The 21,525-nt window shown below is 41.1% G+C and overlaps 3 protein-coding genes across 3 annotated transcripts; 2 read left to right on the top strand and 1 right to left on the bottom strand.

Moving 5' to 3' along the window:
- Positions 1–11,169: 11,169 nt before the first annotated feature.
- LOC112764488 (glutamyl-tRNA reductase 1, chloroplastic) lies at positions 11,170–14,543 on the bottom strand. Its single transcript, XM_025810125.2, has 3 exons — positions 14,010–14,543; positions 12,747–12,988; positions 11,170–12,670 (listed from the first exon to the last, which is right to left on the bottom strand). The coding sequence occupies exons 1-3, from the start codon at positions 14,272–14,274 to the stop codon at positions 11,540–11,542; spliced, it is 1,638 nt and encodes a 545-aa protein (XP_025665910.1). The 5' UTR covers positions 14,275–14,543; the 3' UTR covers positions 11,170–11,539.
- Positions 14,544–15,510: 967 nt separating this feature from the next.
- Positions 15,511–17,268, top strand: LOC112763979 (uncharacterized). The gene is made up of 2 exons (XM_025809507.1): positions 15,511–16,301; positions 16,383–17,268. The coding sequence occupies exons 1-2, from the start codon at positions 15,511–15,513 to the stop codon at positions 17,266–17,268; spliced, it is 1,677 nt and encodes a 558-aa protein (XP_025665292.1).
- Positions 17,269–19,542: 2,274 nt separating this feature from the next.
- Positions 19,543–20,553, top strand: LOC140180776 (uncharacterized). The gene is made up of 2 exons (XM_072222070.1): positions 19,543–19,800; positions 20,080–20,553. The coding sequence occupies exons 1-2, from the start codon at positions 19,543–19,545 to the stop codon at positions 20,551–20,553; spliced, it is 732 nt and encodes a 243-aa protein (XP_072078171.1).
- The last annotated feature ends 972 nt before the right edge of the window (positions 20,554–21,525 follow it).

Below are 21,525 nucleotides of genomic sequence, written 5' to 3'. Positions count from 1 at the left end.
TTACGATAAAGGTACTTCAACAAGCGACAGAAGCCGATTATGGTTTCAGGCCTAGTTACAGGAAGGTTTGGATGGCTAAGCAGAAGGCAGTGGCACAAATATATGGAGATTGGGAGGAGTCTTACGCGGAGTTGCCACGTTGGATGCTAGGGGTCCAGGTGACAATGCCGGGAACAATCACGGTGCTGAAGACGTCTCCTGTTCGGATTGGTGGTGGGGTTGATGAGTCGACGGTGTACTTTCACCGGCTTTTCTAGACATTTCCACCCTGTATCGAGGCATTCCGGCATTGCAAGCCTCTCGTCAGTATTGATGGTACCCACTTGTATGGGAAGTATAGAGGGACGCTGCTGTTGGCGATATCTCAGGACGGGAACTCGAACATCCTCCCGATAGCATTTGCCCGTGTGGAGGGCGAAAATGCAGAGTCGTGGTCATTCTTCTTGTCCAATCTCCGAGAGCATGTGACTCCTCAGGAGGGTATCCTTGTTATCTCTGACAGGCATAATGGGATCAAGGCAGCGCTTGAGGCACCTGAGACTGGGTGGCTGCCTCCTCGGGCTTTCCGGGCCTACTGTATTCGGCATGTGGCTGCGAATTTCGCCCTAACGTTCAAAGGTAAGGACTCAAGGAGGATGTTGGTGAATGCTGCGTACGCAAAGACTGAGGCTGAGTTTTACTACTGGTTTGATATCATGCGGACTGAGAATCCAGCAATGTGTGACTGGGCCAACCGGATGGAGTATGACAAATGGACCCAACATGAGGATGCTGGTCGACGGTTCGGGCACATGACCACAAACATCAGTGAATGTGTGAACTCCGTGCTAAAGGGGACTCGCAACCTGCCGGTCACATCGTTGGTTAAGTCAACCTACGGGAGGCTTACTCAGCTATTTGTGCTACGGGGACAGACAGCAGAGGCACAACTCAGATCTGGGCATGAATTCTGTCAGGCATTGGTCAAGGCTATTGATCGGAACCTAAGAGACTCTAGGTGCTTCATTGTGACATTATACGACAGGCATCAGTCCGAGTACACCGTCGCGGAGACAACACCAACCGGGAGCTTCTCGCTGGGTAGCTATAGAGTTTCCCTTAAAGATCACCGATGCGACTGTGGCCACTTTCAGGCGCTGCATTATCCTTGTTGCCACGCCATTGCGTGTTGCGCCTACTCCCGGCTTAACTGGGCGTCATATGTTCACGAGGTGTATCGTATGAGTGAGGTGTTCAACGTTTACAAGCAGGAGTTTCTCCCACCTATCCCTGAAGGACTATGGCCTCCATATGCTGGGCCTACCATCATTCCTGACCCCAATATGCGGCTTGCAAAGGAAGGTCGTCCAAAGGCCACCAGGATCCGTGGAAGTATGGATCAGTCTCAGTCGAACCAGCCGAAGCGTTGTGGGCTATGCCGTCAGCCTGGGCATACGCGGAGGAACTGTCACCAGCAAAGACAAAGTGGTGGAGGGGATGCGTAGATCTCATGTCGTGTAAAATTCCGTCTATGCTGTTTTAGTTGTTTCAGGGTCTAGATAATCTTAGTAACGTATGGTTGGTTAAGTCTGTGACTGTCAACATGTTTCTTTAATGCAAAAATTTCTGATGAATAAATTCCTGCTATTTTACCTGTTTGATTAAACCACTTTGGTATCGTTCATATTGTGCATTATAACATAAACCGTAGAACTACATATAAAAAAAGCTGAAACCGGTTAAACTGCTTGGTCAAAAGAAAAATAACATTTAACGTAAGTCTGAAAGCCATAAGTACATACTAGCATGCTAAATACATGAACTAACAAAGGTCCTACCGGACGGGAACATATAACAAAACTAATCAGAATCCTCAATGGTGTCACTGTCATCATCGTCGAACTGGCCAAGCAGGTGACCTCCGGTGCCACACAAAGGAGGACGCCTCACCCGCCTCGGTCTGTGATCTGCCGCTGGTGCTGAGGGCTGTGCGAGAACCGCGCTGAAAGCAGAGGCAGGTGTCCCTCCTAACACAAACCATGGGTCAGACGGAGATACTGTAGGCTCGTTGAGGTCAACTGGCAACTGAGCCTGAACATCGTCACTCGGTGGCTGCTGATCAGCAAACTGGGCATGCTCCTCAGGCATCTGTGGCCTATAATGGGTATCATCATCATCCCTAAGCATGTCTGCTATGTCCCTGTAGAACTCGGACTCAGTAACAGGATCATCAATGTCCATCCCGACAGCCGCGGTAGTAAACTCAGCGAAAGCATGTGGGGTCACGTTCCCAAACAGCTGAGAGCTAGTACCCACGTCGAACGTCGGCTGATCCATAGCTGATGCTGATCCAACTACCTCCTCAACGGGCACGTGATGAGTGCCGTCACCCTGCTCGGATGGTCCTCCGTCACGCGCACCTCGACGGTTAGGCCGCGCAGGTGGCCGTCTGCCTCTACGTCGAGGAACACGGTAGTCCACTGGATCCCCAGGCTCAGCTGCAGGAACGTCCTCCTCCAAACGGTCGGCAAACTCCCTCCACTCGCGATCGGTGGTCCGGGTCCCTATACGGCGACGCCGATCGACTCGTCTGTTATCTGGTCTGTCATAAACGTGCTCTCTAGGAGGTGCCTGGGACGACCCTCTGTGACGCGCCTCCTCAGTCAAGACAATCGGCCTCGGATCCTGAAATGCTACATCTGGGGATAGGAACCTGTGCGCCACATGGCACCACCACTCCAGGTACTCTGCTGATGGTCCGGGGTCGAGGACTCGATCGACCCATATGACTGACTGAAGCCTGTTCTCCCAATGCTGGTGCCACTCCTGATAATACGTGGGAAACCACCGGTCCCCACCCCTACCATCCTTCGCATGTAGCCAATCTATGTTCAGAGCTGGCTGTGGGAGATGCTGAACACCGCCGAACTGGGGTAGAACCCTATCGACCTGGTGCCACTCGATCGCAGCAAAATATATCAGGCTAGTGACGGCCGTCCATAGCCTTCGGTGCTCGTCAGCTAGTATCTCCGGATGAATAACAGCAGCAACATCAACAGAAGAATAAGGCTCCCACACAAACTGTATCGAAACAGTAAGAGTTTCATGAGACAATGACATTTAAGAAAAACTAGTTCTAGTATCAGCAATAAATAAATGACTCACATCGTGGACACGCAGTCGATTCAGTGCAACGCGTGCGGAAACTAATCTCTGTGCCCCTGCATCGTTCCTCGGCACAAACTCAGCCCACCTACAATTTTAATTGAAATGATGTCAAAACAAAGAATAACAGATGCTGTTTTTACAATTTATGAACGGAAAATACTAAACCCTACCTGGAAGCAAGAGGAAACCCGAACCGGTCAAAACCAGTGGGCCTGAGAGTGGGAAACCTCCAGAAAATCCAAGACTGTAGTAGCTGTAGCGGCCCAGCCAAGTTAACGACGTTCCTGTTTGTACCACGACAAAGACACCTATACAACCAGGCCAGTGCAGCCGAGCCCCAGCTATATCTGCCCAAGTCGTCCAATGATGCCAAATAAGGCAACCAGCGAAGGTGGACCCGGTTTGCGTTCTTGTCCGCAAACAGCTGAGACGACAACAGCATCAGGATATAAGCACATGCGTATACACGCACGGTCTCATCAGTAGCATCTGCAGGGAGAACCCGGAACCTCTCGTGGAACCATGTGTAGCACACTATCATCTGCTTGACTTTACTCTGTGGAGGTAACTCCCCGAACAACTCCTGGAACCACACCCATGCTGGTCTACCGTGTTCCATCAGATTCTCAAACTCAGTCAAGCACCCACTAACGGGCGCACCATCAATCGGCAAACCCAGCTGATACGCGACATCCTGTAAAGTAATGGTGCACTCACCAAACGGCATGTGGAACGTGTGCGTCTCCGGACGCCACCGCTCAATAAATGCGCTAAGGAGAGACTCATCAACCCAGAACCACTGACTATTTAGCCTAGCCAGATGATACAAGCCCGCAGTCTCCAGATACAGTATAATCCGGTCATGTAAGGGCATATTTTGTTGCCTCCTAACGGCGCTAATAACCCTACTAGGCTGCAAAACGTGGGTAACAAAATCCCTTAACATACAACCATTACAAACAACACCAAACATAATTTTGGTAAAAATTAGTAGAATGGTCACATTAAATTCATTGATTCTCTTATTGTGTAATAAACAATGAAGCTACGAATACTATGCACTCATGATAACAATATAAATAAAGAAAAAAAATATTTCTCAATAAAATATTAACATTTATAATAAAATATTTTACAAAAATACTATTAACCAGAATAACAAAATAAATAAGCATAATAAAATATGCATTACTATCAATACCGATAATAATATTAACATTTACGTAGACAATATTAATAAACGCCTCACATTTTGATTGACAGTAACCATAATAATATCAACATTTATATAAATAACATTAATCAGAATAACAATACAAATAAACATAATAAAATATTTTTACTAACAATATTCCTAATAATATCAATTGTTATATTAGTATGAATCTTAATAACAATAATAATAACAATAATAGTAACTAACCTCTTCGTCGATATATCCTGCCACGTGAGCAACGCCATTTAGTCGGTACAAGCGATCCTCACCCTCCATTGACTCCACCACCCACTCCTCCTTCACACCTCCAAAGTTTTCCCAAATCCTCTCAACACAACAACACCTTTCTTTTTTTTGTGCTGTCCCAAATGATCCGTCCCAGCCTTCAGCGGATTACTTATATAGCTACACACATAAACCGCGGTGGGTTATCAGGTTTTATGTGCAATCCACTTTCCTCATAAACCGTGGTGACTTACCACGGTTTATGCATGCCATGCCTCCTTCGTAAACCGTGGTGACTTACCACGGTTTACACTCAATAGTTTTTGCCCCTAAACCGTTGGGACCTGCCACGGTTTATGCACATTTAGAAACCGTGGTGGGTTGCCACGGATTACATAGAAATGAATTTTTGCACATACAGGTAACAACAATCAGTTTTGCACATTTAGGTAAAGGATTCTGCTATTCTATTTATTTAAGTAAACTGCCCTATTTGGGATATCCTAACTATGTAAATTTTTTATTTTCAATTAATTTATTAGTTTTTGTTTGATTAATATTAGTTTTGTAGTTTGTTACTGTCTATTTGGTTATAATTGTACTATTATTTCTGTTAACATGAATAAATAATATAATTAATAATATTTTTTATTTTTTGAAAATAATTTTATTCTATTTTATTTTACTATTTTTCTGTTGTTAGTATTTATAATTTTTTATAATATTATTCTCTTTTATTTTTTGTTATAATATGATATTTTATATTTATGTTAATTATTAAAATTAATAAATAATAAACATATCATATTTCTGTTAATTATTAAGTTAATAAATAATACACATATTTTTTTATTTTTCTGTTATAATATTGTTATGTTATTTTAATTTTAATTATTAAATTGAAAAAAACAAAAATATTTATACATAAAAATTCAAATTTTATGTAATTATTATTTATTTTATTTTCTGTTTCAATATTATTATTTCATACTAATTCGTATTTATTAAAATTAATAATCAATAAAATTATAAAAATATACTTTGTTATTGCATAATATATAATTATATTTTATTTTGTGTTTTAACATTATTTTTACTTTATTTTATCTTATAATTACTAAGATGATGTAATTACTGAAATTAATAAAAAATATAAATATGAATAAATTAAAATTCAAATTTTTTATAATTATTAATTATTTTATTTTCTGTTGCAATAAGTTATTAATTTATTCTTTTTGGTATTTACTAAATTAATCAGTAAAATAAAAATAAATATAATTATTCTTTTCTGGTATTTCGATTGAACTGTACCAGGTTGATAGGAATCTTCTATCCCATAAGTTTGATCCATCGAAGATGTGGCATCTGATAGTTGATCAGGCCTTACCAACAACGAGATTCTACCATATCTCGGGAGTTGGAGAGATCAGAGGGCATTCCACATTGCTATCTGCTCTTGTGGAAATGTGGAGGTTGAAGACTCATTCCTTCGTATTGCCAACCGGTAAGGTTACAGTAACACTCGAGGATGTGTTGCACATACTTGGCCTACTGATTGATGGAGAGATTGTGACCGGTTAGACCGATAGCAGTCAGGACTTCTTGGTCAACTAGAACCTGGGGATTTTCAGCAACGAACTTGTTATGAGTAGTTCATTTAAAAGTTACATAAAGCTAGCCTGGATTTGCCATATCAAAGACACACAGCCATTAGACACTTGGGAGTCTGTTCAGTGATACGTGAGGTGTCACATCTTCTGTCTGCTGGGTACCACCCTTTTCGCAGATAAGCCGACGACATATGCCCAAACGAAGGATCTACCATTACTCCAAAGTTTTGAGCAGATTGGTACATACAGTTGGGGGTTCGCAACTCTCGTGCATCTTTATAGGTCACTGTGTCATGCATCACTGTATGATTGCAAGGAAATGGATGGCTCGCTTGATTTGTTGTTTGTTTGGGCTTGGGAGTGAATGTCGTTTCTTGCACCCATTCTAAGACAGCAGCTTGCACCAGCTGATATACCAGTTGTACGTAGATAATAGTACATAATTTATTAGAATTTGACTCATATTTTATTTATGTTTAACTGACAATACGTAATTTAAACTCTGTTATAATGTTGTGTATTGCAGGTGGAGTCATCATCCACGAATCAGAGCGTAAATGTCGAGGAGCACGGCGTATATTAGGCATGGCATAGACTATATGGATGAGGTTAATATCGGTATTAATTTATAAGAATAAATTATGGTATTAATAATCTAATGACCCATGCAATATTTTGCAGTTTGTCTAATGATCATACATCGGCATCATCATACCTGCCAAACTACATGCACACTTTGATGTGTGTGACTCGGTAGGTCTGTTGCTTTCATTCGAGTGTGTCGAATGGCATCCTACGGACCGAGTGGTTTGCCAATACGGGTATGCATAGCCTTTCCTTTCTCTGCACAAGCTATTCCAGTCAACCAGCATTGCTACACTCTTCGGGGAGTATAGTGCCATGACTAGAGCACAATACATGACGAATGGACACAGCAATGGGAGAACCACCGCAACAATCGATTGCGAGAGAGGCATCTACAACCAATCGCCAACTTTAGCCCGTCCGCCGATTATCGGCGTTGGTTCCTTGGAAGTCGATCCACCTGAAAATTTTCACAGTCGCACTCCACCACGCAAGATCAACTATTAACACTCTTTCACTAGACATTTTGCGCACCTCAAACACCTCGTTTCTTCTATCAAACCGGTGAACAACGATGTTTCCTGCAGGCTGCATATTTGCCTTTATCCGTTGAGTGGCAAACTCAAAGTAAGTAAATCCAGCATGCTTGCGCTAGTGAGCCTTAGTACTCTTCAACATAAATAGCTCGTTCAATCGATAATATTTTGCTCAGACGAGCGCCAAGACAGGAAGATTTCGGTCACCCTTTAACAATGAATTAATGCACTCGGCACGGTTTGTCATCATGTGACCCCATCGATGTCCCTCGTCAAATTTCAATACCCACTGGAGACGTTCGATGTTATTGCACCAACGAGCATATACCTCACCTCGTTCTTGCAACCTCTTGTAGTTGACATTGTACCACTCCACTGTCCTTGAATACCCAATGTTGACTACAAGCTTTTTCAAATACGGGATCTTGAATTCCCTTAAGAAATTACTACCAATGTGCTGAATACAAAAACATCCACCATGCTCTTGGAGGTTTTCAATCACCTTCGTTACGATTTACTGCTGTCTAGATAGACTCATGACGATCGGAGATTATACCTATGCCGTCTCTTCTTATAACATGCCTTCTTAAATTACTGAGAAAAAAATGCCATGCATTAGCGGTCTCATCCTCCACGATGGTAAAAACAATCGGTACAATATTTTGATTCCTATCTTACGCAACTGCAACCAAAAAGAAACCTTTATATTTTTCGTATAGGTAGGTGCCGTCAACCTAAACCAGCGACTTGCAATATTTGAAAGCTTTTATGCATGGATTGAAACTCCATAATACCCAATGAAGTATCGTAACACCGTTCACCTCTTCACTCCCGTTATACAGGGGTCATGTTTCTATTTGAACTTGTGAACCAGGCATCTTTTAAACTATTGTCGAGAACCACAACGGCAAAACCTGGTAAGATTCTTTCCATCCACTAAAAATTTTGGCTATCGACTTCTGCTTTGCTAACCAAAATTTTCGGTAACTAATAATGTAGTTAAATTTTTCCTGGACTTTCACAATTATAAATTTCACCTTTATGGATGGATCGGATTCAACTAAGGATTCATAGCGTCAGCAATCGTGTTCGAATCCAATTTGGAGTGATCCTATGAGATCGTTCCATGGAACACATGTGCCTCCCATTGTATCTCTAAATCTCCCAATAAGCTTTCTTCTGTATCAAGCTGGCTTGGATAAGCCAATCGTACTTACATCCATATGTCTTGCATTTTGCATAGAACGTCTCTGGCTCGGATTCATAAACAACGTAATCGACTCCTCTAGGGATAGTGTAATTCCAAATTACCGCAATGACTATTTTTATAGAACTATATTCTATTCCGATCGTGAACTCCCCATTCTTAGGATAAGCAACACCTATAAAAAAAATTCAATTGTCGCTCATCGATCCGTCAAAACAAAATTAAGGAAACATACTACCCACTCCTCACATACCTATGTTCGCATATTCGGGGCACTCTGGTGCATGCATGGCATCAAGATCCAAGCTACGCATAAAAGGTAGAACGACCATCGGTTGATTGACTGCGAGTGGAACCATTAAAGTTTTCGCGACTGCCTCACCTCCCTCATCGCCGTCCTCGTCCTTGTCATTGGCTTTGTACGTATCTTCGAACTCGTCGTTGCTATCATTGTTCATTCCTTCCTACGCTTCAGCTCTGTCATCTTGCACATCTGGGTTATCTTGAATCTTATCCACAACTATGTGTTCAAACTCAACATACAACTCAATCCTTAGGTGTTGCGCCTGAGTTTGCTGGTGAATATGAAACATCCACTGAATATTTGTTTTGTCAACAATCAGCATAACCTCAAACTGTATCAGGCCACCAAATACGACAACCGGAGTCCTGTAGAGAATGTTGCTCTCCCTTTTTAAAAGATCACTCTCTATGCTCTGAAAGAGCCCGCACTGTAATTTCGTGAATGTTATAGTGAACGAAACCACAAACAAAAATGTATTCTCACACGCAAAACTCATCCCCTCATATGTGTTTCGTATAATCTCACCGTTGTGGTAAACCACTATTTGCAGTGCCCTCCATTACACCAATAGTGCAGTAAAACACCTCTCTCGCATTGAAGTAAAATGGTAACGAGCTTTGATTTTTATAGGCAAAGGACTCACCTCGCAGATTACGTGTTGTAATGCCATCCAACCTGCGTTTGATACGTGTCCAACACGCAGAGTGTGTGTTGCCTGGATGGTTGCCACGTGGACAACACGCATGGTGCATGTTGCTTCTGATTTGGACACGTGTCCATCACGCTGCATGTGTGCTGAGTTAGCACATGACCTGCGTGTTGCATCTGCTATATCTGCAACATCCACCCACCTATATATACACTAAAAAGCTCCATTTTCAATAAAAATTCATATTTTTTTCATACTAAAATTTTTTAGCCTTCAAAAGTTCGATTGACATTTGTGTATAAATATGTGTTATTTAATTTATTTTTAATATATACTTTGTATTTAAACATGTATTTTATATTAATGACTAATTTTAATATATAAATAGTATTTTTTTTCTATTCCAAAAAATAGATTTATTTTTTGATAAAAAAATATCTAACCAAAGCAAAAATTTCTTGCTTCTCCGTTAATATATTTTCGTTGAAACTTTAGCTATCCATTTTAACCATAAAAATTGATTGTTTTGCAAAAGTTTAAAAAATATCATAAATAATTTTTTTTTCTAAAAGATTCTTAAATCCAATATATTAGTTAAAAATTTTAAATATTTATCAACTTAATTAGTTTTATACTTGTTATTCTTAAACATATTGAATAAAAAAATAACAGTTTAAAAATATGAAGTAATGTGAAAAATATTTAAATAATTCATTTAATCATAAATAATAGTTATATACTTGCTATACGAATGATGCATAATTGTATCTTCCATAAATTCATTTCGTGATCTCTGACAAATTTGTAACAGGATAAATTTGGGCAGGAATTTATAATGATGAACCAGAGGAACAAGAAAATACAAGGGGGAAAAAAAATTATAAATTGGTGTACTTAATGGCTGAATTCATGTGAATGTTGCCATGTTGGGGTCCATTGTATCTCTTTGTACAATAACAATGCACACAATGTAGACGGGATAGTAGGGCTGGAAGTGAGTCAAGACAGCTCATGAGCCAGCTCGAGCTCGACTCGTTAACGGCTCGATAAGCTAAACTCGTGAGCTGGTGAACCAAGTTTGAACCTGAAATTGAGCTCATAAATTAAATGAGACGAGTTTGAGCTTGGATAAGCTCAGCTCATTAGCTCGTGAACTATATATATATATATATATATATATATATATATATAACAATCTTAATTATTTAATATTTATATTTATTTTTTACATATAATTTTAATATAGGACATAAATAAAAAATTTACAATTTATTGATACATAAACAATATATAAAATTGATCTTTTCAAATATTTTTTAAAATATATAAGTTATAATTTATTGATATAAAATTATAGATTATGTATTTATGTTTCTCTTATTTGAGCCAGCTCGTGAGCTCGAGCCAGCTCGTGAGCTTTGGATGAGCCGAGCTTGAGCTTAAGAAATAAGCTCGATTGTTAATGAGTCGAGCCATGAGCCAAGCTCAATTTTCGTGAGCCGAGCTTGAGCTTGGTCTAGCTCGCAGCTCGGCTCACTTCCAGCCCCACCGGAGAGTACAGCAACGCTTCTGAATTCTTGTGGGAAGTTTTAAGGCCACGTGATTCAAACTATTCACACTCAAAACAAAAGGAGAGGGGAATTCCCTAAAATGAGGCTGAGAAAAGAAAATTCTTGTAGATAAATTATTGATCATCAGTTTGAAATATTTTTATAAAATCTCCATAAACATGAGTACCTATACAACACATTTTAGGCATACATTGTTCATTGTAAATACATAGCTTACAATAAATGCTCTATTTCTATAGTACAAAGCCGAATGGCTGTGGAAGAATATGTAGTGTAAACAACTAAACACATGACCCAACAATTAATAGAAAGCCCAATCCTCAATGAATATCAACGCTGTCATGGTGAATATTACACTCTTTTCAACTATGCAACAACTGAATATTACACAATCCTCAATGCTATCATGGTGAGGATGTTTCTCCTCTTATTCTTGTTGAGGAAATAAATGAGTGTCATCAACGAAATTTATGTTAAATATCAATCTCACTTCTGGTTTTGTTCCATCTTTATTCGAATTTTTTGCTCCAAAACAGAAATTTCAGTGTCCAGATCAAACATTCTGTTCAAGGCATGCATGTTCTCCAGGGTTTCACTTAGAGTCCGGTTGTCAGTCCCATCACACCTCAAGTGCTGCATTGGACCATGAAGCAACTTATTCACTATGCCTCGGCTAAGATCGTCGACAGCTCTCCGTGTCTTCTTTGGGATGTCATCACCCAACTTACCTAAGCATTTCTCAAGCTCGGCAAGCCTGATTCTTTCGGCGTAAGCCCTCAATTTCTTAATGGTGGGGACAGTTTCTAGTGAGTCCAACCAGGCCTCGAATTGTTTTGATTCTTCTGCAATGATTGTCTGAGCTTCCATTGCTTTTTTTATTCTATCCTCCTTATTGGCAGCCACAACCTCTTTGAGGTCATCGACGTTATAAACTCGTACAGACTCAAGATCTGAGACACATGGACCCACATTTCTAGGAACAGAAATATCTATGAAAAGGCGTCGGCCTCCAACATCTTTACTTGCTGGAGGAAGGTCCACAACATGATCTTTTAAGAATAATGGGTTTTCTGATGATGTGCTGGTGAAAACAACATCTGCTTCGCCAGCAGAGGTGAGCATTTCAGATAGGGATTTGTATATTATCTCAACACCATCCAATTCTTCACGTATTGCAGCCACCCTCTCCTCAGTTCTATTGACAACAACCATCTTTGTGCAACCTTTCGAAACCAAATGTTTTATTACAAGCTTTCCCATCTTACCAGCACCAATAACCAACATCCTTGCATTAGCATGTGAGGCCTGTGGTAGCTTCAAAAATGCTAGTTCAACAGCAGCCGAGCTTACAGAAACGGCTCCAGCAGCAATATTGGTCTCAGTTCTAACCCTCTTTCCAACAGCAATTGCATGTTTGAATAGCCCACTAATATTTCTCCCAAAGCCATTAACTCCTTGTCCAACTTTGACAACTTGCTTAACCTGAGCAAGGATTTGACCTTCTCCCAATACAAGAGAGTCAAGACCAGCTGAAACTTCAAAAAGATGTTGTGTCGCATCTTTGTTGTAAAGCAAAAACCTATGTTGGCGAAGCTCTGAAACAGGAATCGAGCTTTTCTGCAAGAAAGAACAGTGATGTTAAACATTAGTAATTCAACACAAATGTCATCAAAGAAAGAAACTTCACACCTACTTTAGACATCCATTCCATGACTTCTTTGACACCTCGGTGTTGGGACAAAGCAACAACATATATCTCCATTCGATTGCAGGTGCTCAAAATAGCTGCTTCTTCAATATGATTTAGACTACATAGCTCTGTGATGGCTCTAGGCCATTCTGCTTCTGGAATGGCAAGTTTTTCACGCATTTCCACGGGTGCAGTGTGCACACTGAGCCCAATAACCACAATGCTGCTCCTTTCCTTTGTATACCCTGTGAAAGTTTGGTTATTTAAAAATTGCAAGTTCCAGATAACCAACAAGCAGAAATAAACCAATGAAAGCAGGTAATCATCTATTCTTTCTTTTCATTGATGGATAACAAGATGGACTTCACTTTACACAAATCTTGAAAGGCTCAATTTCTATGAATTGTATCATTAAAGTGGTGGTTCTTAAAACTCTATCAATGATGTATTTCATTAGATCATTGTTAAAAGCTTTTGACATAACAAGGGAATATCTTGAATGCTAATAAAATAATAATCATATGTTTCATGGTAAATTGCACTATGAAAACTTTCACAGAGGATTTTTCTTTTTTTGAAAACAACAGAACGAATATCATTGATTAATGCATGAAAGTTTACTCACTCTGAAACTGGTGGTCACAAAACATGAGATACAAAGGTAACAAAATGCAGCAGAACTTCACACTCATACGGGCAAAATGTGGCATGCCAAATCAAAATTAGTGTGTTTGGAAAATCATTTGGGGGTTTGCAGAACCAATCCTAAGGGGTAGAATTGGTTTTGTTTTGGCTATGTAATATCATGTTTGGGTTGTTGACTTGTTGCACAACTTTTTTTTTATTTCCCTCGGTATCCCCCAACAAGTCAAAGACTAATTCGTCGCGGATCAGAGCTTCATTTAAGGGTTTGCAGCTGACCAATAAGTTGCTGTATGCATAAGGCGGGATTCGATCGCCAACACTTGCTTAAGTGGACTAATGAGCTAACCACTAAACCAACCCAACTTGGTTACTTGTTGCACAACTTAGAATTAATTCTACCTTCGATAATTGGTCATGGGAGAAATGAAATTCTTATACTTTCTGTCGTAATCACTGTTAGAGAATCTCAATCTACCAAACATAGATCTCTTTACTCCAAAAATCAATGCCAATAATATCAACGATGACAGAATTAGTTCTCCCTAGAATCAAGTTCTCAAAAGCAGAAACAAACACACAATTAACTACATGATCAAAATTCAGCTAAGTTTCAGGACTTACTATCAACAGAAGAAGTCTTGAGCTGCTCGAGAGCAGAGAGGGTGCCACTGCTACTGCCAGCATCGCTCGCACCATTATTGATCTTCACAAATGCATCAGGTGCGACCGCGTCGCAGCGAATCACTCCTCTCTGAAGAGAGGTACTTCTGTTCTTGCAAATTACCGATAAATTGGTGGTAGAAATCGATGAGAATGATGATGGTGATGGCATTGAAGGCAGTAAAGTCTCCAACTTGGAGGCTGAGAGAGCTGTTGAAGCAGACATTGTGGCAGCTACGACGAGAACCCTAACCCTAATCCTAGAGGGTCAAATGGGAATCAAATTGGAGAAGGAATCAAAGGGAATTGGGAAAATTTGGTAAGTGAAGGAGAGAGGGAAGGGTGGAATTGGTGCCAAGAAGAAGAAGGAAAAGAACAAGACCCTCCTCCTCCCTCTCACATAATTCGTCGAGGCCTTTGTCGCATAAAGCCATTAATGCATAGCTCGGAATAAGAATTTAAAGTTAGACCACTCTTCATATAACATGTGTTAATGTTGCCATTAGCTACTGTTATATAGTTAATTAGTTGTTCCTAAAATATCATCTGAGGATCAATTTAATTTTTAAAGATGTCTCAAATTAGTTTTTTAAAGTATAATATTAAGTGATATTTTAGGTTAAAATTCAGTTCCAATTGACTTATTATTAACTTCATGTGAAGTCGACTGCACTTGAGTTTTTACCACCGATATTTTATTATTTTATTCGTTAGACAATCACGTACCACGTCAAAAACTTGAAAATGTTAAAAACTTAAGCTCTAAGAATTTGATAAAAGTATTTAAATAAAAATTCTAACTACAAAAAATTAAAATGTGCAAATGTTAAAATTTAAAATTTTGAATAAAAAGGTGCTTTTGTAATAATTTAATTATTGATTACTTTAATAAATAAGAATAATGTTAGTGATGTGTACCCCATAAACTCGGAGATAAGATCAGCATTGAAACCGACCACAAAATCCGAAAACCAACGCTCACAATCGAAGCAACCACCTGACCGAAATCACACCAGTCAAACGCTATCCCCTAGCCATTATTAACAGTAACGGGACTCACTATCCAAGCCCTTAATATCGGAACAAACAGGCAGAACACGGCACTACATTCATCTATAAAACCAAACACCAACAGCCCAGGAAGGACAGGTTACTGATACTCGCTCTAACTTATTTCGTTTATTCTCTCATAATTCCTAGTTTTATTTGAGCGTCGGAGTACTTTTTGCAAGTGCTCCCGCCACCGTGTTTCAAGAGGCCGAGGTTTCCTTGTCACACCACTCCCTGGACGAGATATAGATCTTCCTGGAAGTTAAGCAGTCAACTTAGGCGTTGTATACCTCGGCTTACTCTGGACGGAACATTTGGCGCCCACCGTGGGGCCCGAAAGTTAATTTAACCCCACTTCTCTTTTACTGTATTTTGCATTCTTTTTCTACACATGGTTTCTCAACCTTCGGACATGGCCGATAATGGAGTCCACCAACTCATTCAGGCCGAACTCATAGCCCAGATGGCTGAGCTGCAAACTGAAGTCAAAAGACTGGCGGAATTATCAACCCAAAACAACGCTAGTAAATGCGAGGAGAATGGTTCCAAAGGAAAAGGCAACGCAGACCTACTAAGTGTCAACCCACCAAAGGAGAAACTGACCTTGGATAACCCATTCTTCGAGGAAATTACCAGTTACCAGATGCCAAAAAATTTCAGACTACCTTCCTCGCTCGAGCCATATAAGGGGATTGGTGACCCCCGGGCTCATATTAAAAAATTCCAATCTATGATGTTCTTTAATGGCCCTAATAATGAACCTGTTCTTTGCAGAGCTTTCCCTACTTATCTTGACGGCGCTGCGCTACTTTGGTTTTCAAAGCTACATGCAGGTTCAATCTCTTCTTTTGAAGAACTGGCAAAATCCTTCATAGACTACTTCGCTGCAGCACGGATATATGTACATGGATTAAACTACCTCGGCACCATCCGCCAAGGTCCCCAAGAGAGCTTAAAAAACTATCTGACCAGATTTGCAGAAGCAACAATGGAGATACCCGATCTAGATCCCGCCGTACACCTGCATGCCCTGAAGGCCGGACTCCGACCCGGAAAATTCAGAGAGACAATCGCGGTAACTAAGCCGAAAACATTAGAGGAATTCCGAGAAAGGGCGGCAGAACAGATGGAGATTGAAGAGCTCCGCGAAGCCGAAAGAACGGAGAGAAAACAACCAAAGAAAAAAGAGGACAGAACCACAAGGTAGGCAAATACCAAAGACCCCAGAAAGCCCTTCAGACTGACCCCAAAATTCGACAACTACACCAAATTCAACACAAAGAGGGAAAAGATAATTAAAGAGATCCGCAACACCAAAATCATAAAACCACCAGCAAGGGCAGAAAGCTACCAGGACCAACGATTCGTCGACAAAAGCAAACACTGCGCTTTCCATCAGAAGTATGGACATACAACTGACGAGTGCGTGATAGCTAAGGATCTGCTAGAAAGACTAGCTCGACAAGGCCTCCTGGACAAATATATTGAAGGAAGAAGATACAAAGAAGGCAACAAGGACCGAGAAGAGCATAATCAAACTACAGGGCACAAGGAGGATAACAAATGGTCAAACAACACTCCACCCAAAAGCATCATAAACTGTATATCCGGAGGATTCGCCGGGGGAGGTGAAACAACTTCGGCGCGAAAACGAAGCTACCGCGCAATGCTAGCAATCGAAGCAGCAACACCACAAAACAATAAAGTCGCGACCGACCTCAACATCACTTTCAGCCAGACAGATATATGCTCGGCGGCACCCAACTTGGACGATCCAGTGGTAATTTCCATCCAAACAGGCGAGTTACTGGTAAGAAAAGTCATTTTGGACTCAGGTAGCAGTGCATATGTTCTTTTTTACTCCACTTTCTTAAAAATGAAATTATCTGAAAAACTAATGAAACCCTCATCTGGAGAACTAGTAGGATTCTCCGAAGAAAGGGTCCCAATTAAAGGTTACATATGGTTAAAAACTATGATGGGAGAAAGCTCATTGTCACGAACTATCGACATACAATATCTAATAGTCGACTGCCCGAGCCCTTATAATATTATTCTCGAAAGACCTGTGTTCAGGGCAGTAGTATCTACTTTTCATCTATGTGTTAAATTTCAGGCACAGGACGGCAGGATAGCTACACTACACTCAGACCGCCAACAAGCTCGGTAATGCTATAACGCAAGTCTAAAAAGATCGGCCACAAAACAAGAGCTTCAACAAGAGGTCAAAGCAATTCACAGCACAAACGAGGTATTATCCCTAGCGGAGCTTAACCCCAGAGAAGACATCCGAGAAAGACCTCAGCCAGCGGACGAGCTCCAGAAGATCCTACTGACGTCTAAAGCAGAGCATGTCACATACATCGGCCAAGCCCTCCAGGGACAAGAAAAGATAGAACTTATAAGGGTGTTACAAGCCAACGCCGACCTCTTCGCTTGGACTCCGGCAGATATGCCAGTGATAGATCCAAACATCATCTGCCACAAACTCGCCACTAACAAAGCAGTCCGGCCTATAGCTCAGAAGAAGAGGAATCTCGGAACGGAAAAATCAAAGGCAGCCTTAGAAGAGACTAGAAAGCTTCTCAGCGCAAACTTCATTAAGGAAATCAGATTCACCACATGGCTATCTAACGTGGTAATGGTAAGAAAAAACTCAGGTAAATGGCGTATGTGCGTCGACTTTACAGATCTGAACAAAGCATGTCCTAAAGATGCATACCCTTTGCAAAGCATTGACAAGCTTGTGGACAATGCATCGGGCTTCAAAAGCTTAAGCTTCATGGATGCATATTTTGGTTACAACCAAATTCTCATGCACCCAGAAGACCAAAGCAAAACAGCCTTCATAACTGAACATGGAAATTTTTGTTACAAAGTAATGCCATTTGGTCTAAAGAACGCAGGTGCAACATACCAACGCTTAATGGATAAGGTCTTTCGTGACCAAATAGGTCGGAACATAGAGATCTACGTTGATGATATGGTTCACCAAAACTACCCCAGAAAGATCCCACTGCGACGACCTCAGAGAAATATTTAAGCAGATCCGAGCATACAACATGAGACTAAACCTAGAGAAATGCGCCTTTGGGTGCAAGGAGGAAAATTCCTCGAATTCATGTTAACATCACGGGGAATCGAGGAAAATCCTGAAAAATGTGACGCAATACTCAACATGGCAAGCCCTAGAACAATAATGGAGGTGCAACAGTTAGCAGGAAGGGTAGCGGCTCTGTCCCGATTCTTACCAACAGCGTCAAACCGATCTTATCATTTCTTCCAGACGATATCAAAGAATAAAAAATTCGAGTGGACAAAAGAGTGTGAGACAGCGTTCACCGAACTCAAAGCCTTCTTATCATCACCACCAGTACTGCAAAGACCAGAGGCCGGTAAACCTTTATACTTATATTTGTCTGCTTCCAATTACTCTATGAGCTCGGCTCTTGTCATTGAGACAGGAAAAATACAACGGCCGGTATACTTCGTCAGCAGAGTTATGCAACAGACTGAACGAAGATATCCGAGGATAGAGCAGCTGGCCTTAGCACTAGTAATAACAGCAAGAAGGCTCAGGCACTACTTCTAAAGCCACACAATAATTGTAAGAACAAACCAACCACTAAGGCAGATACTGACCAAGCCAGAACTGGCCGGACGACTGACCAAATGGTCTGTTGAGCTCTCTGAGTTTGATGTCCAATTCCAGTCAAGACCAGCCCTAAAGGCACAAATCCTAGCAAATTTCATTTCCGAGTTAACACCTGACGAACACCACCACAACAAACCATGGGAACTTCACGTCGATGGGGCGTCAAGCCGAGGAGGAAGCGGAGCCTGGATAGTCCTTAAAGAAGGAGATAAGGTGATAGCCGAGCAATCCCTACAGTTCAACTTCTCGGCAAGCAACAATCAGGCCGAGTACGAGGCACTCATAGCAGGGCTAAAGCTCGCCCTCAATCTCTAGGTGCATAGCTTGACAGCATATTGCGATTCCCTCTTGGTGGTTCAACAAATCTGAGGAGAATTCCAGGTAAAAGATCCCTTGCTTGAGAAGTACTGGCTCAAAGCAACGGATCTCATTTAAAAGTTCAATTCATTCACAATATTACATGTGCATAGAGAAAAGAACATTAGAGCAGACATATTATCTAAACTTGCTGCCACAAGAACAGACACACACACATCAGCTTTATCACAACTCACACTCAAAAAACCTAGCATTGAAATACTATCTATAACAAGCATTGATCATCTCCACGATTGGAGAACACCCTTCCTTGAATACATCAATGCAGGTATCATACCGAAAGACGAACTCAACCCACAACACTTCAAATGAAAAGCAAGTCTCTACACAAACATAGCGGGGAAACTATACAGGCGCGGCTTCTCACAACCATTACTAAAATGCCTGGACAACGACGAAGCAAAAGAGGTAATGGACGAAGTTCATGAGGGCATGTGTGGAAACCACATCGGAGGACGAGCCCTCGCAGCAAAGATCGTCCGAACAGGATACTACTGGCCGACCATAAAAAGAGATTGCATAACAAAAGTAAAGACATGTGACAAATGCCAGAAGCACGCCGCCATCTCTACGAAGCCCGCCGAAGTATTACACAGCATGGAGGTAAGCTGGCCCTTTTACAGATGGGGGCTCGACATTCTCGGCCCATTTCCAGTAGCATCAGGCCAGGTAAAATTTCTCCTAGTATTAATAGACTATTTCTCCAAGTGGATAGAGGCACAACTATTAGCAAGAATAACGATCGAAAAGGTACGATCTTTCATTTGGAAAAATACCATATGCCGATTCGAAATACCAAAGAAAATAATATTAGACAATGGTAGACAATTCAAAGATAACAAGCTTGGATCATTTTTAACTAATTTTAATATACAGCATCATTTTAGCTCGGTCGAACACCCATAAACCAATGGGCAAGCCGAAGCTGCTAACCGAGTTATACTGCAGGCAATAAAGAAAAGCCTCGATAATGCGAAAGGAGAATGGGCAGAGCTAATTCCAGAAGTATTGTGGAGTTACAACACCACAGTACAAACCACCACGGGCGAAACACCTTTCAAACTAGTCTATGGGTCGGAGGCGTTAATCCCGGTAGAGGTCGAAATTTCCACATTGAGAGCCGAACTATACGACGAACAACATAACACAAACGCAAAACATGCCGAGCTTGACCTCGCAGACGAAGACGGGAAAATCGCCGCCATTAAGCAAAGAGCCCAGAAACAGCTGGCAGAAAGAAAACATAATAAGAAAGTGGTGCCGAGGACATTCGAGGAGGGCAATCTAGTTCTTAGATGGACAGAAGAAGCCAGACGACCTCCTTCCCATGGAAAGCTGGCCGCGAATTGGGAGGGACCATTCCGAGTATCAAAAGTGCTCAGAATGGGGGCTTACCAGCTGCAAACACTACACGGCAATTAAGTTTCAGGAAATTGGAACATTTCTTCACTAAAGATGTATAGATCATAAATTGTACATCCCGCGGATGAAGGTATTCTTCCCCCCCCCCCCCACTTAGAGGTTTTTTCCCAAAAAAGGGTTTTACCTAAGGAGGGTTTTAATGAGGCCGGACGTCCAAAAATCAAACAAACACAACAGATTATCTATCTATCTATCTTAATCTACTATTTGATTGCAAAAAATATCTAAACCATACACCATTTCTTAAAAAGTCGACCTAACCACGGTCAACGCATAACTTAAGTAAAAACAGCACCAAGTGTTCACAAAAGGATCAAACCGACTATAGCTCGGTAAAACAAAAGTTAGCATTACAAACAAAAAACAAAACATGTCTAAAAAGACAAGCATATCAGGTAGGAGGGACGTTCTCGTCATGATCCTCCACCGTACCGTCCACCACCAACTTCCCATCAATTACGACTTTTGTCACGTCTAGCCGAGAACAATCAAACTCAGGTGCCAAGGCCACAATCTGACTAACGGCCCGGTCAAAACCAGAAGCAAACATTTCTATGCCCAACTCTTCTAATTCATGAACTCGGGAAGTCAACTGCCCTTTAGCCAAATCACTATCCTTAATCTCAGACTGCAGGAGTCGGATCTGGTTTCTGAGACGGGTAACCTCGTCTTCAGACAACTTCATCTTCGTTATCACATCATCCTTCTCCTTCAGAACTTTCTCCATAGCAACATCCTTTTCCTTCAATAGCTTCTCTAATTCAGCAACCCTCCCCACAGTAACCTGATGCTCGGCCCCAACCAATTCCGTAGTGCGGCTGACACACATAAGACGCGAGGCAACGATTTACAAGAACACGAAAGATATGAACAAAAGTGAAAATAAAAGTCAAGGAAAAGAAGCCAACCATAACACAAAAAATGAACCTGAATAAATTTTTCCATGCCCTCCATACCAATACGGCGAGTCAT

The sequence above is a fragment of the Arachis hypogaea genome, chromosome 17 (genome assembly GCF_003086295.3).
Source record: "Arachis hypogaea cultivar Tifrunner chromosome 17, arahy.Tifrunner.gnm2.J5K5, whole genome shotgun sequence".
NCBI lineage: Eukaryota > Viridiplantae > Streptophyta > Magnoliopsida > Fabales > Fabaceae > Arachis > Arachis hypogaea.
This window is presented reverse-complemented; position numbering and strand designations above follow the sequence as displayed.

Coding starts and splice junctions, on each gene's coding strand:
- LOC112763979 (XM_025809507.1), top strand. CDS start 15,511: ATGGCCGATAATGGAGTCCACCAACTCATTCAGGCCGAACTCATAGCC. Junction 16,302..16,382: donor AAAGAGGACAGAACCACAAG/GTAGGCAAATAC, acceptor CAACACAAAGAG/GGAAAAGATAATTAAAGAGA.
- LOC140180776 (XM_072222070.1), top strand. CDS start 19,543: ATGGACGAAGTTCATGAGGGCATGTGTGGAAACCACATCGGAGGACGA. Junction 19,801..20,079: donor TTCCAGTAGCATCAGGCCAG/GTAAAATTTCTC, acceptor GTTATACTGCAG/GCAATAAAGAAAAGCCTCGA.
- LOC112764488 (XM_025810125.2), bottom strand. CDS start 14,274: ATGTCTGCTTCAACAGCTCTCTCAGCCTCCAAGTTGGAGACTTTACTG. Junction 12,989..14,009: donor CAAGACTTCTTCTGTTGATA/GTAAGTCCTGAA, acceptor AAACTTTCACAG/GGTATACAAAGGAAAGGAGC. Junction 12,671..12,746: donor TCATGGAATGGATGTCTAAA/GTAGGTGTGAAG, acceptor TCTTTCTTGCAG/AAAAGCTCGATTCCTGTTTC.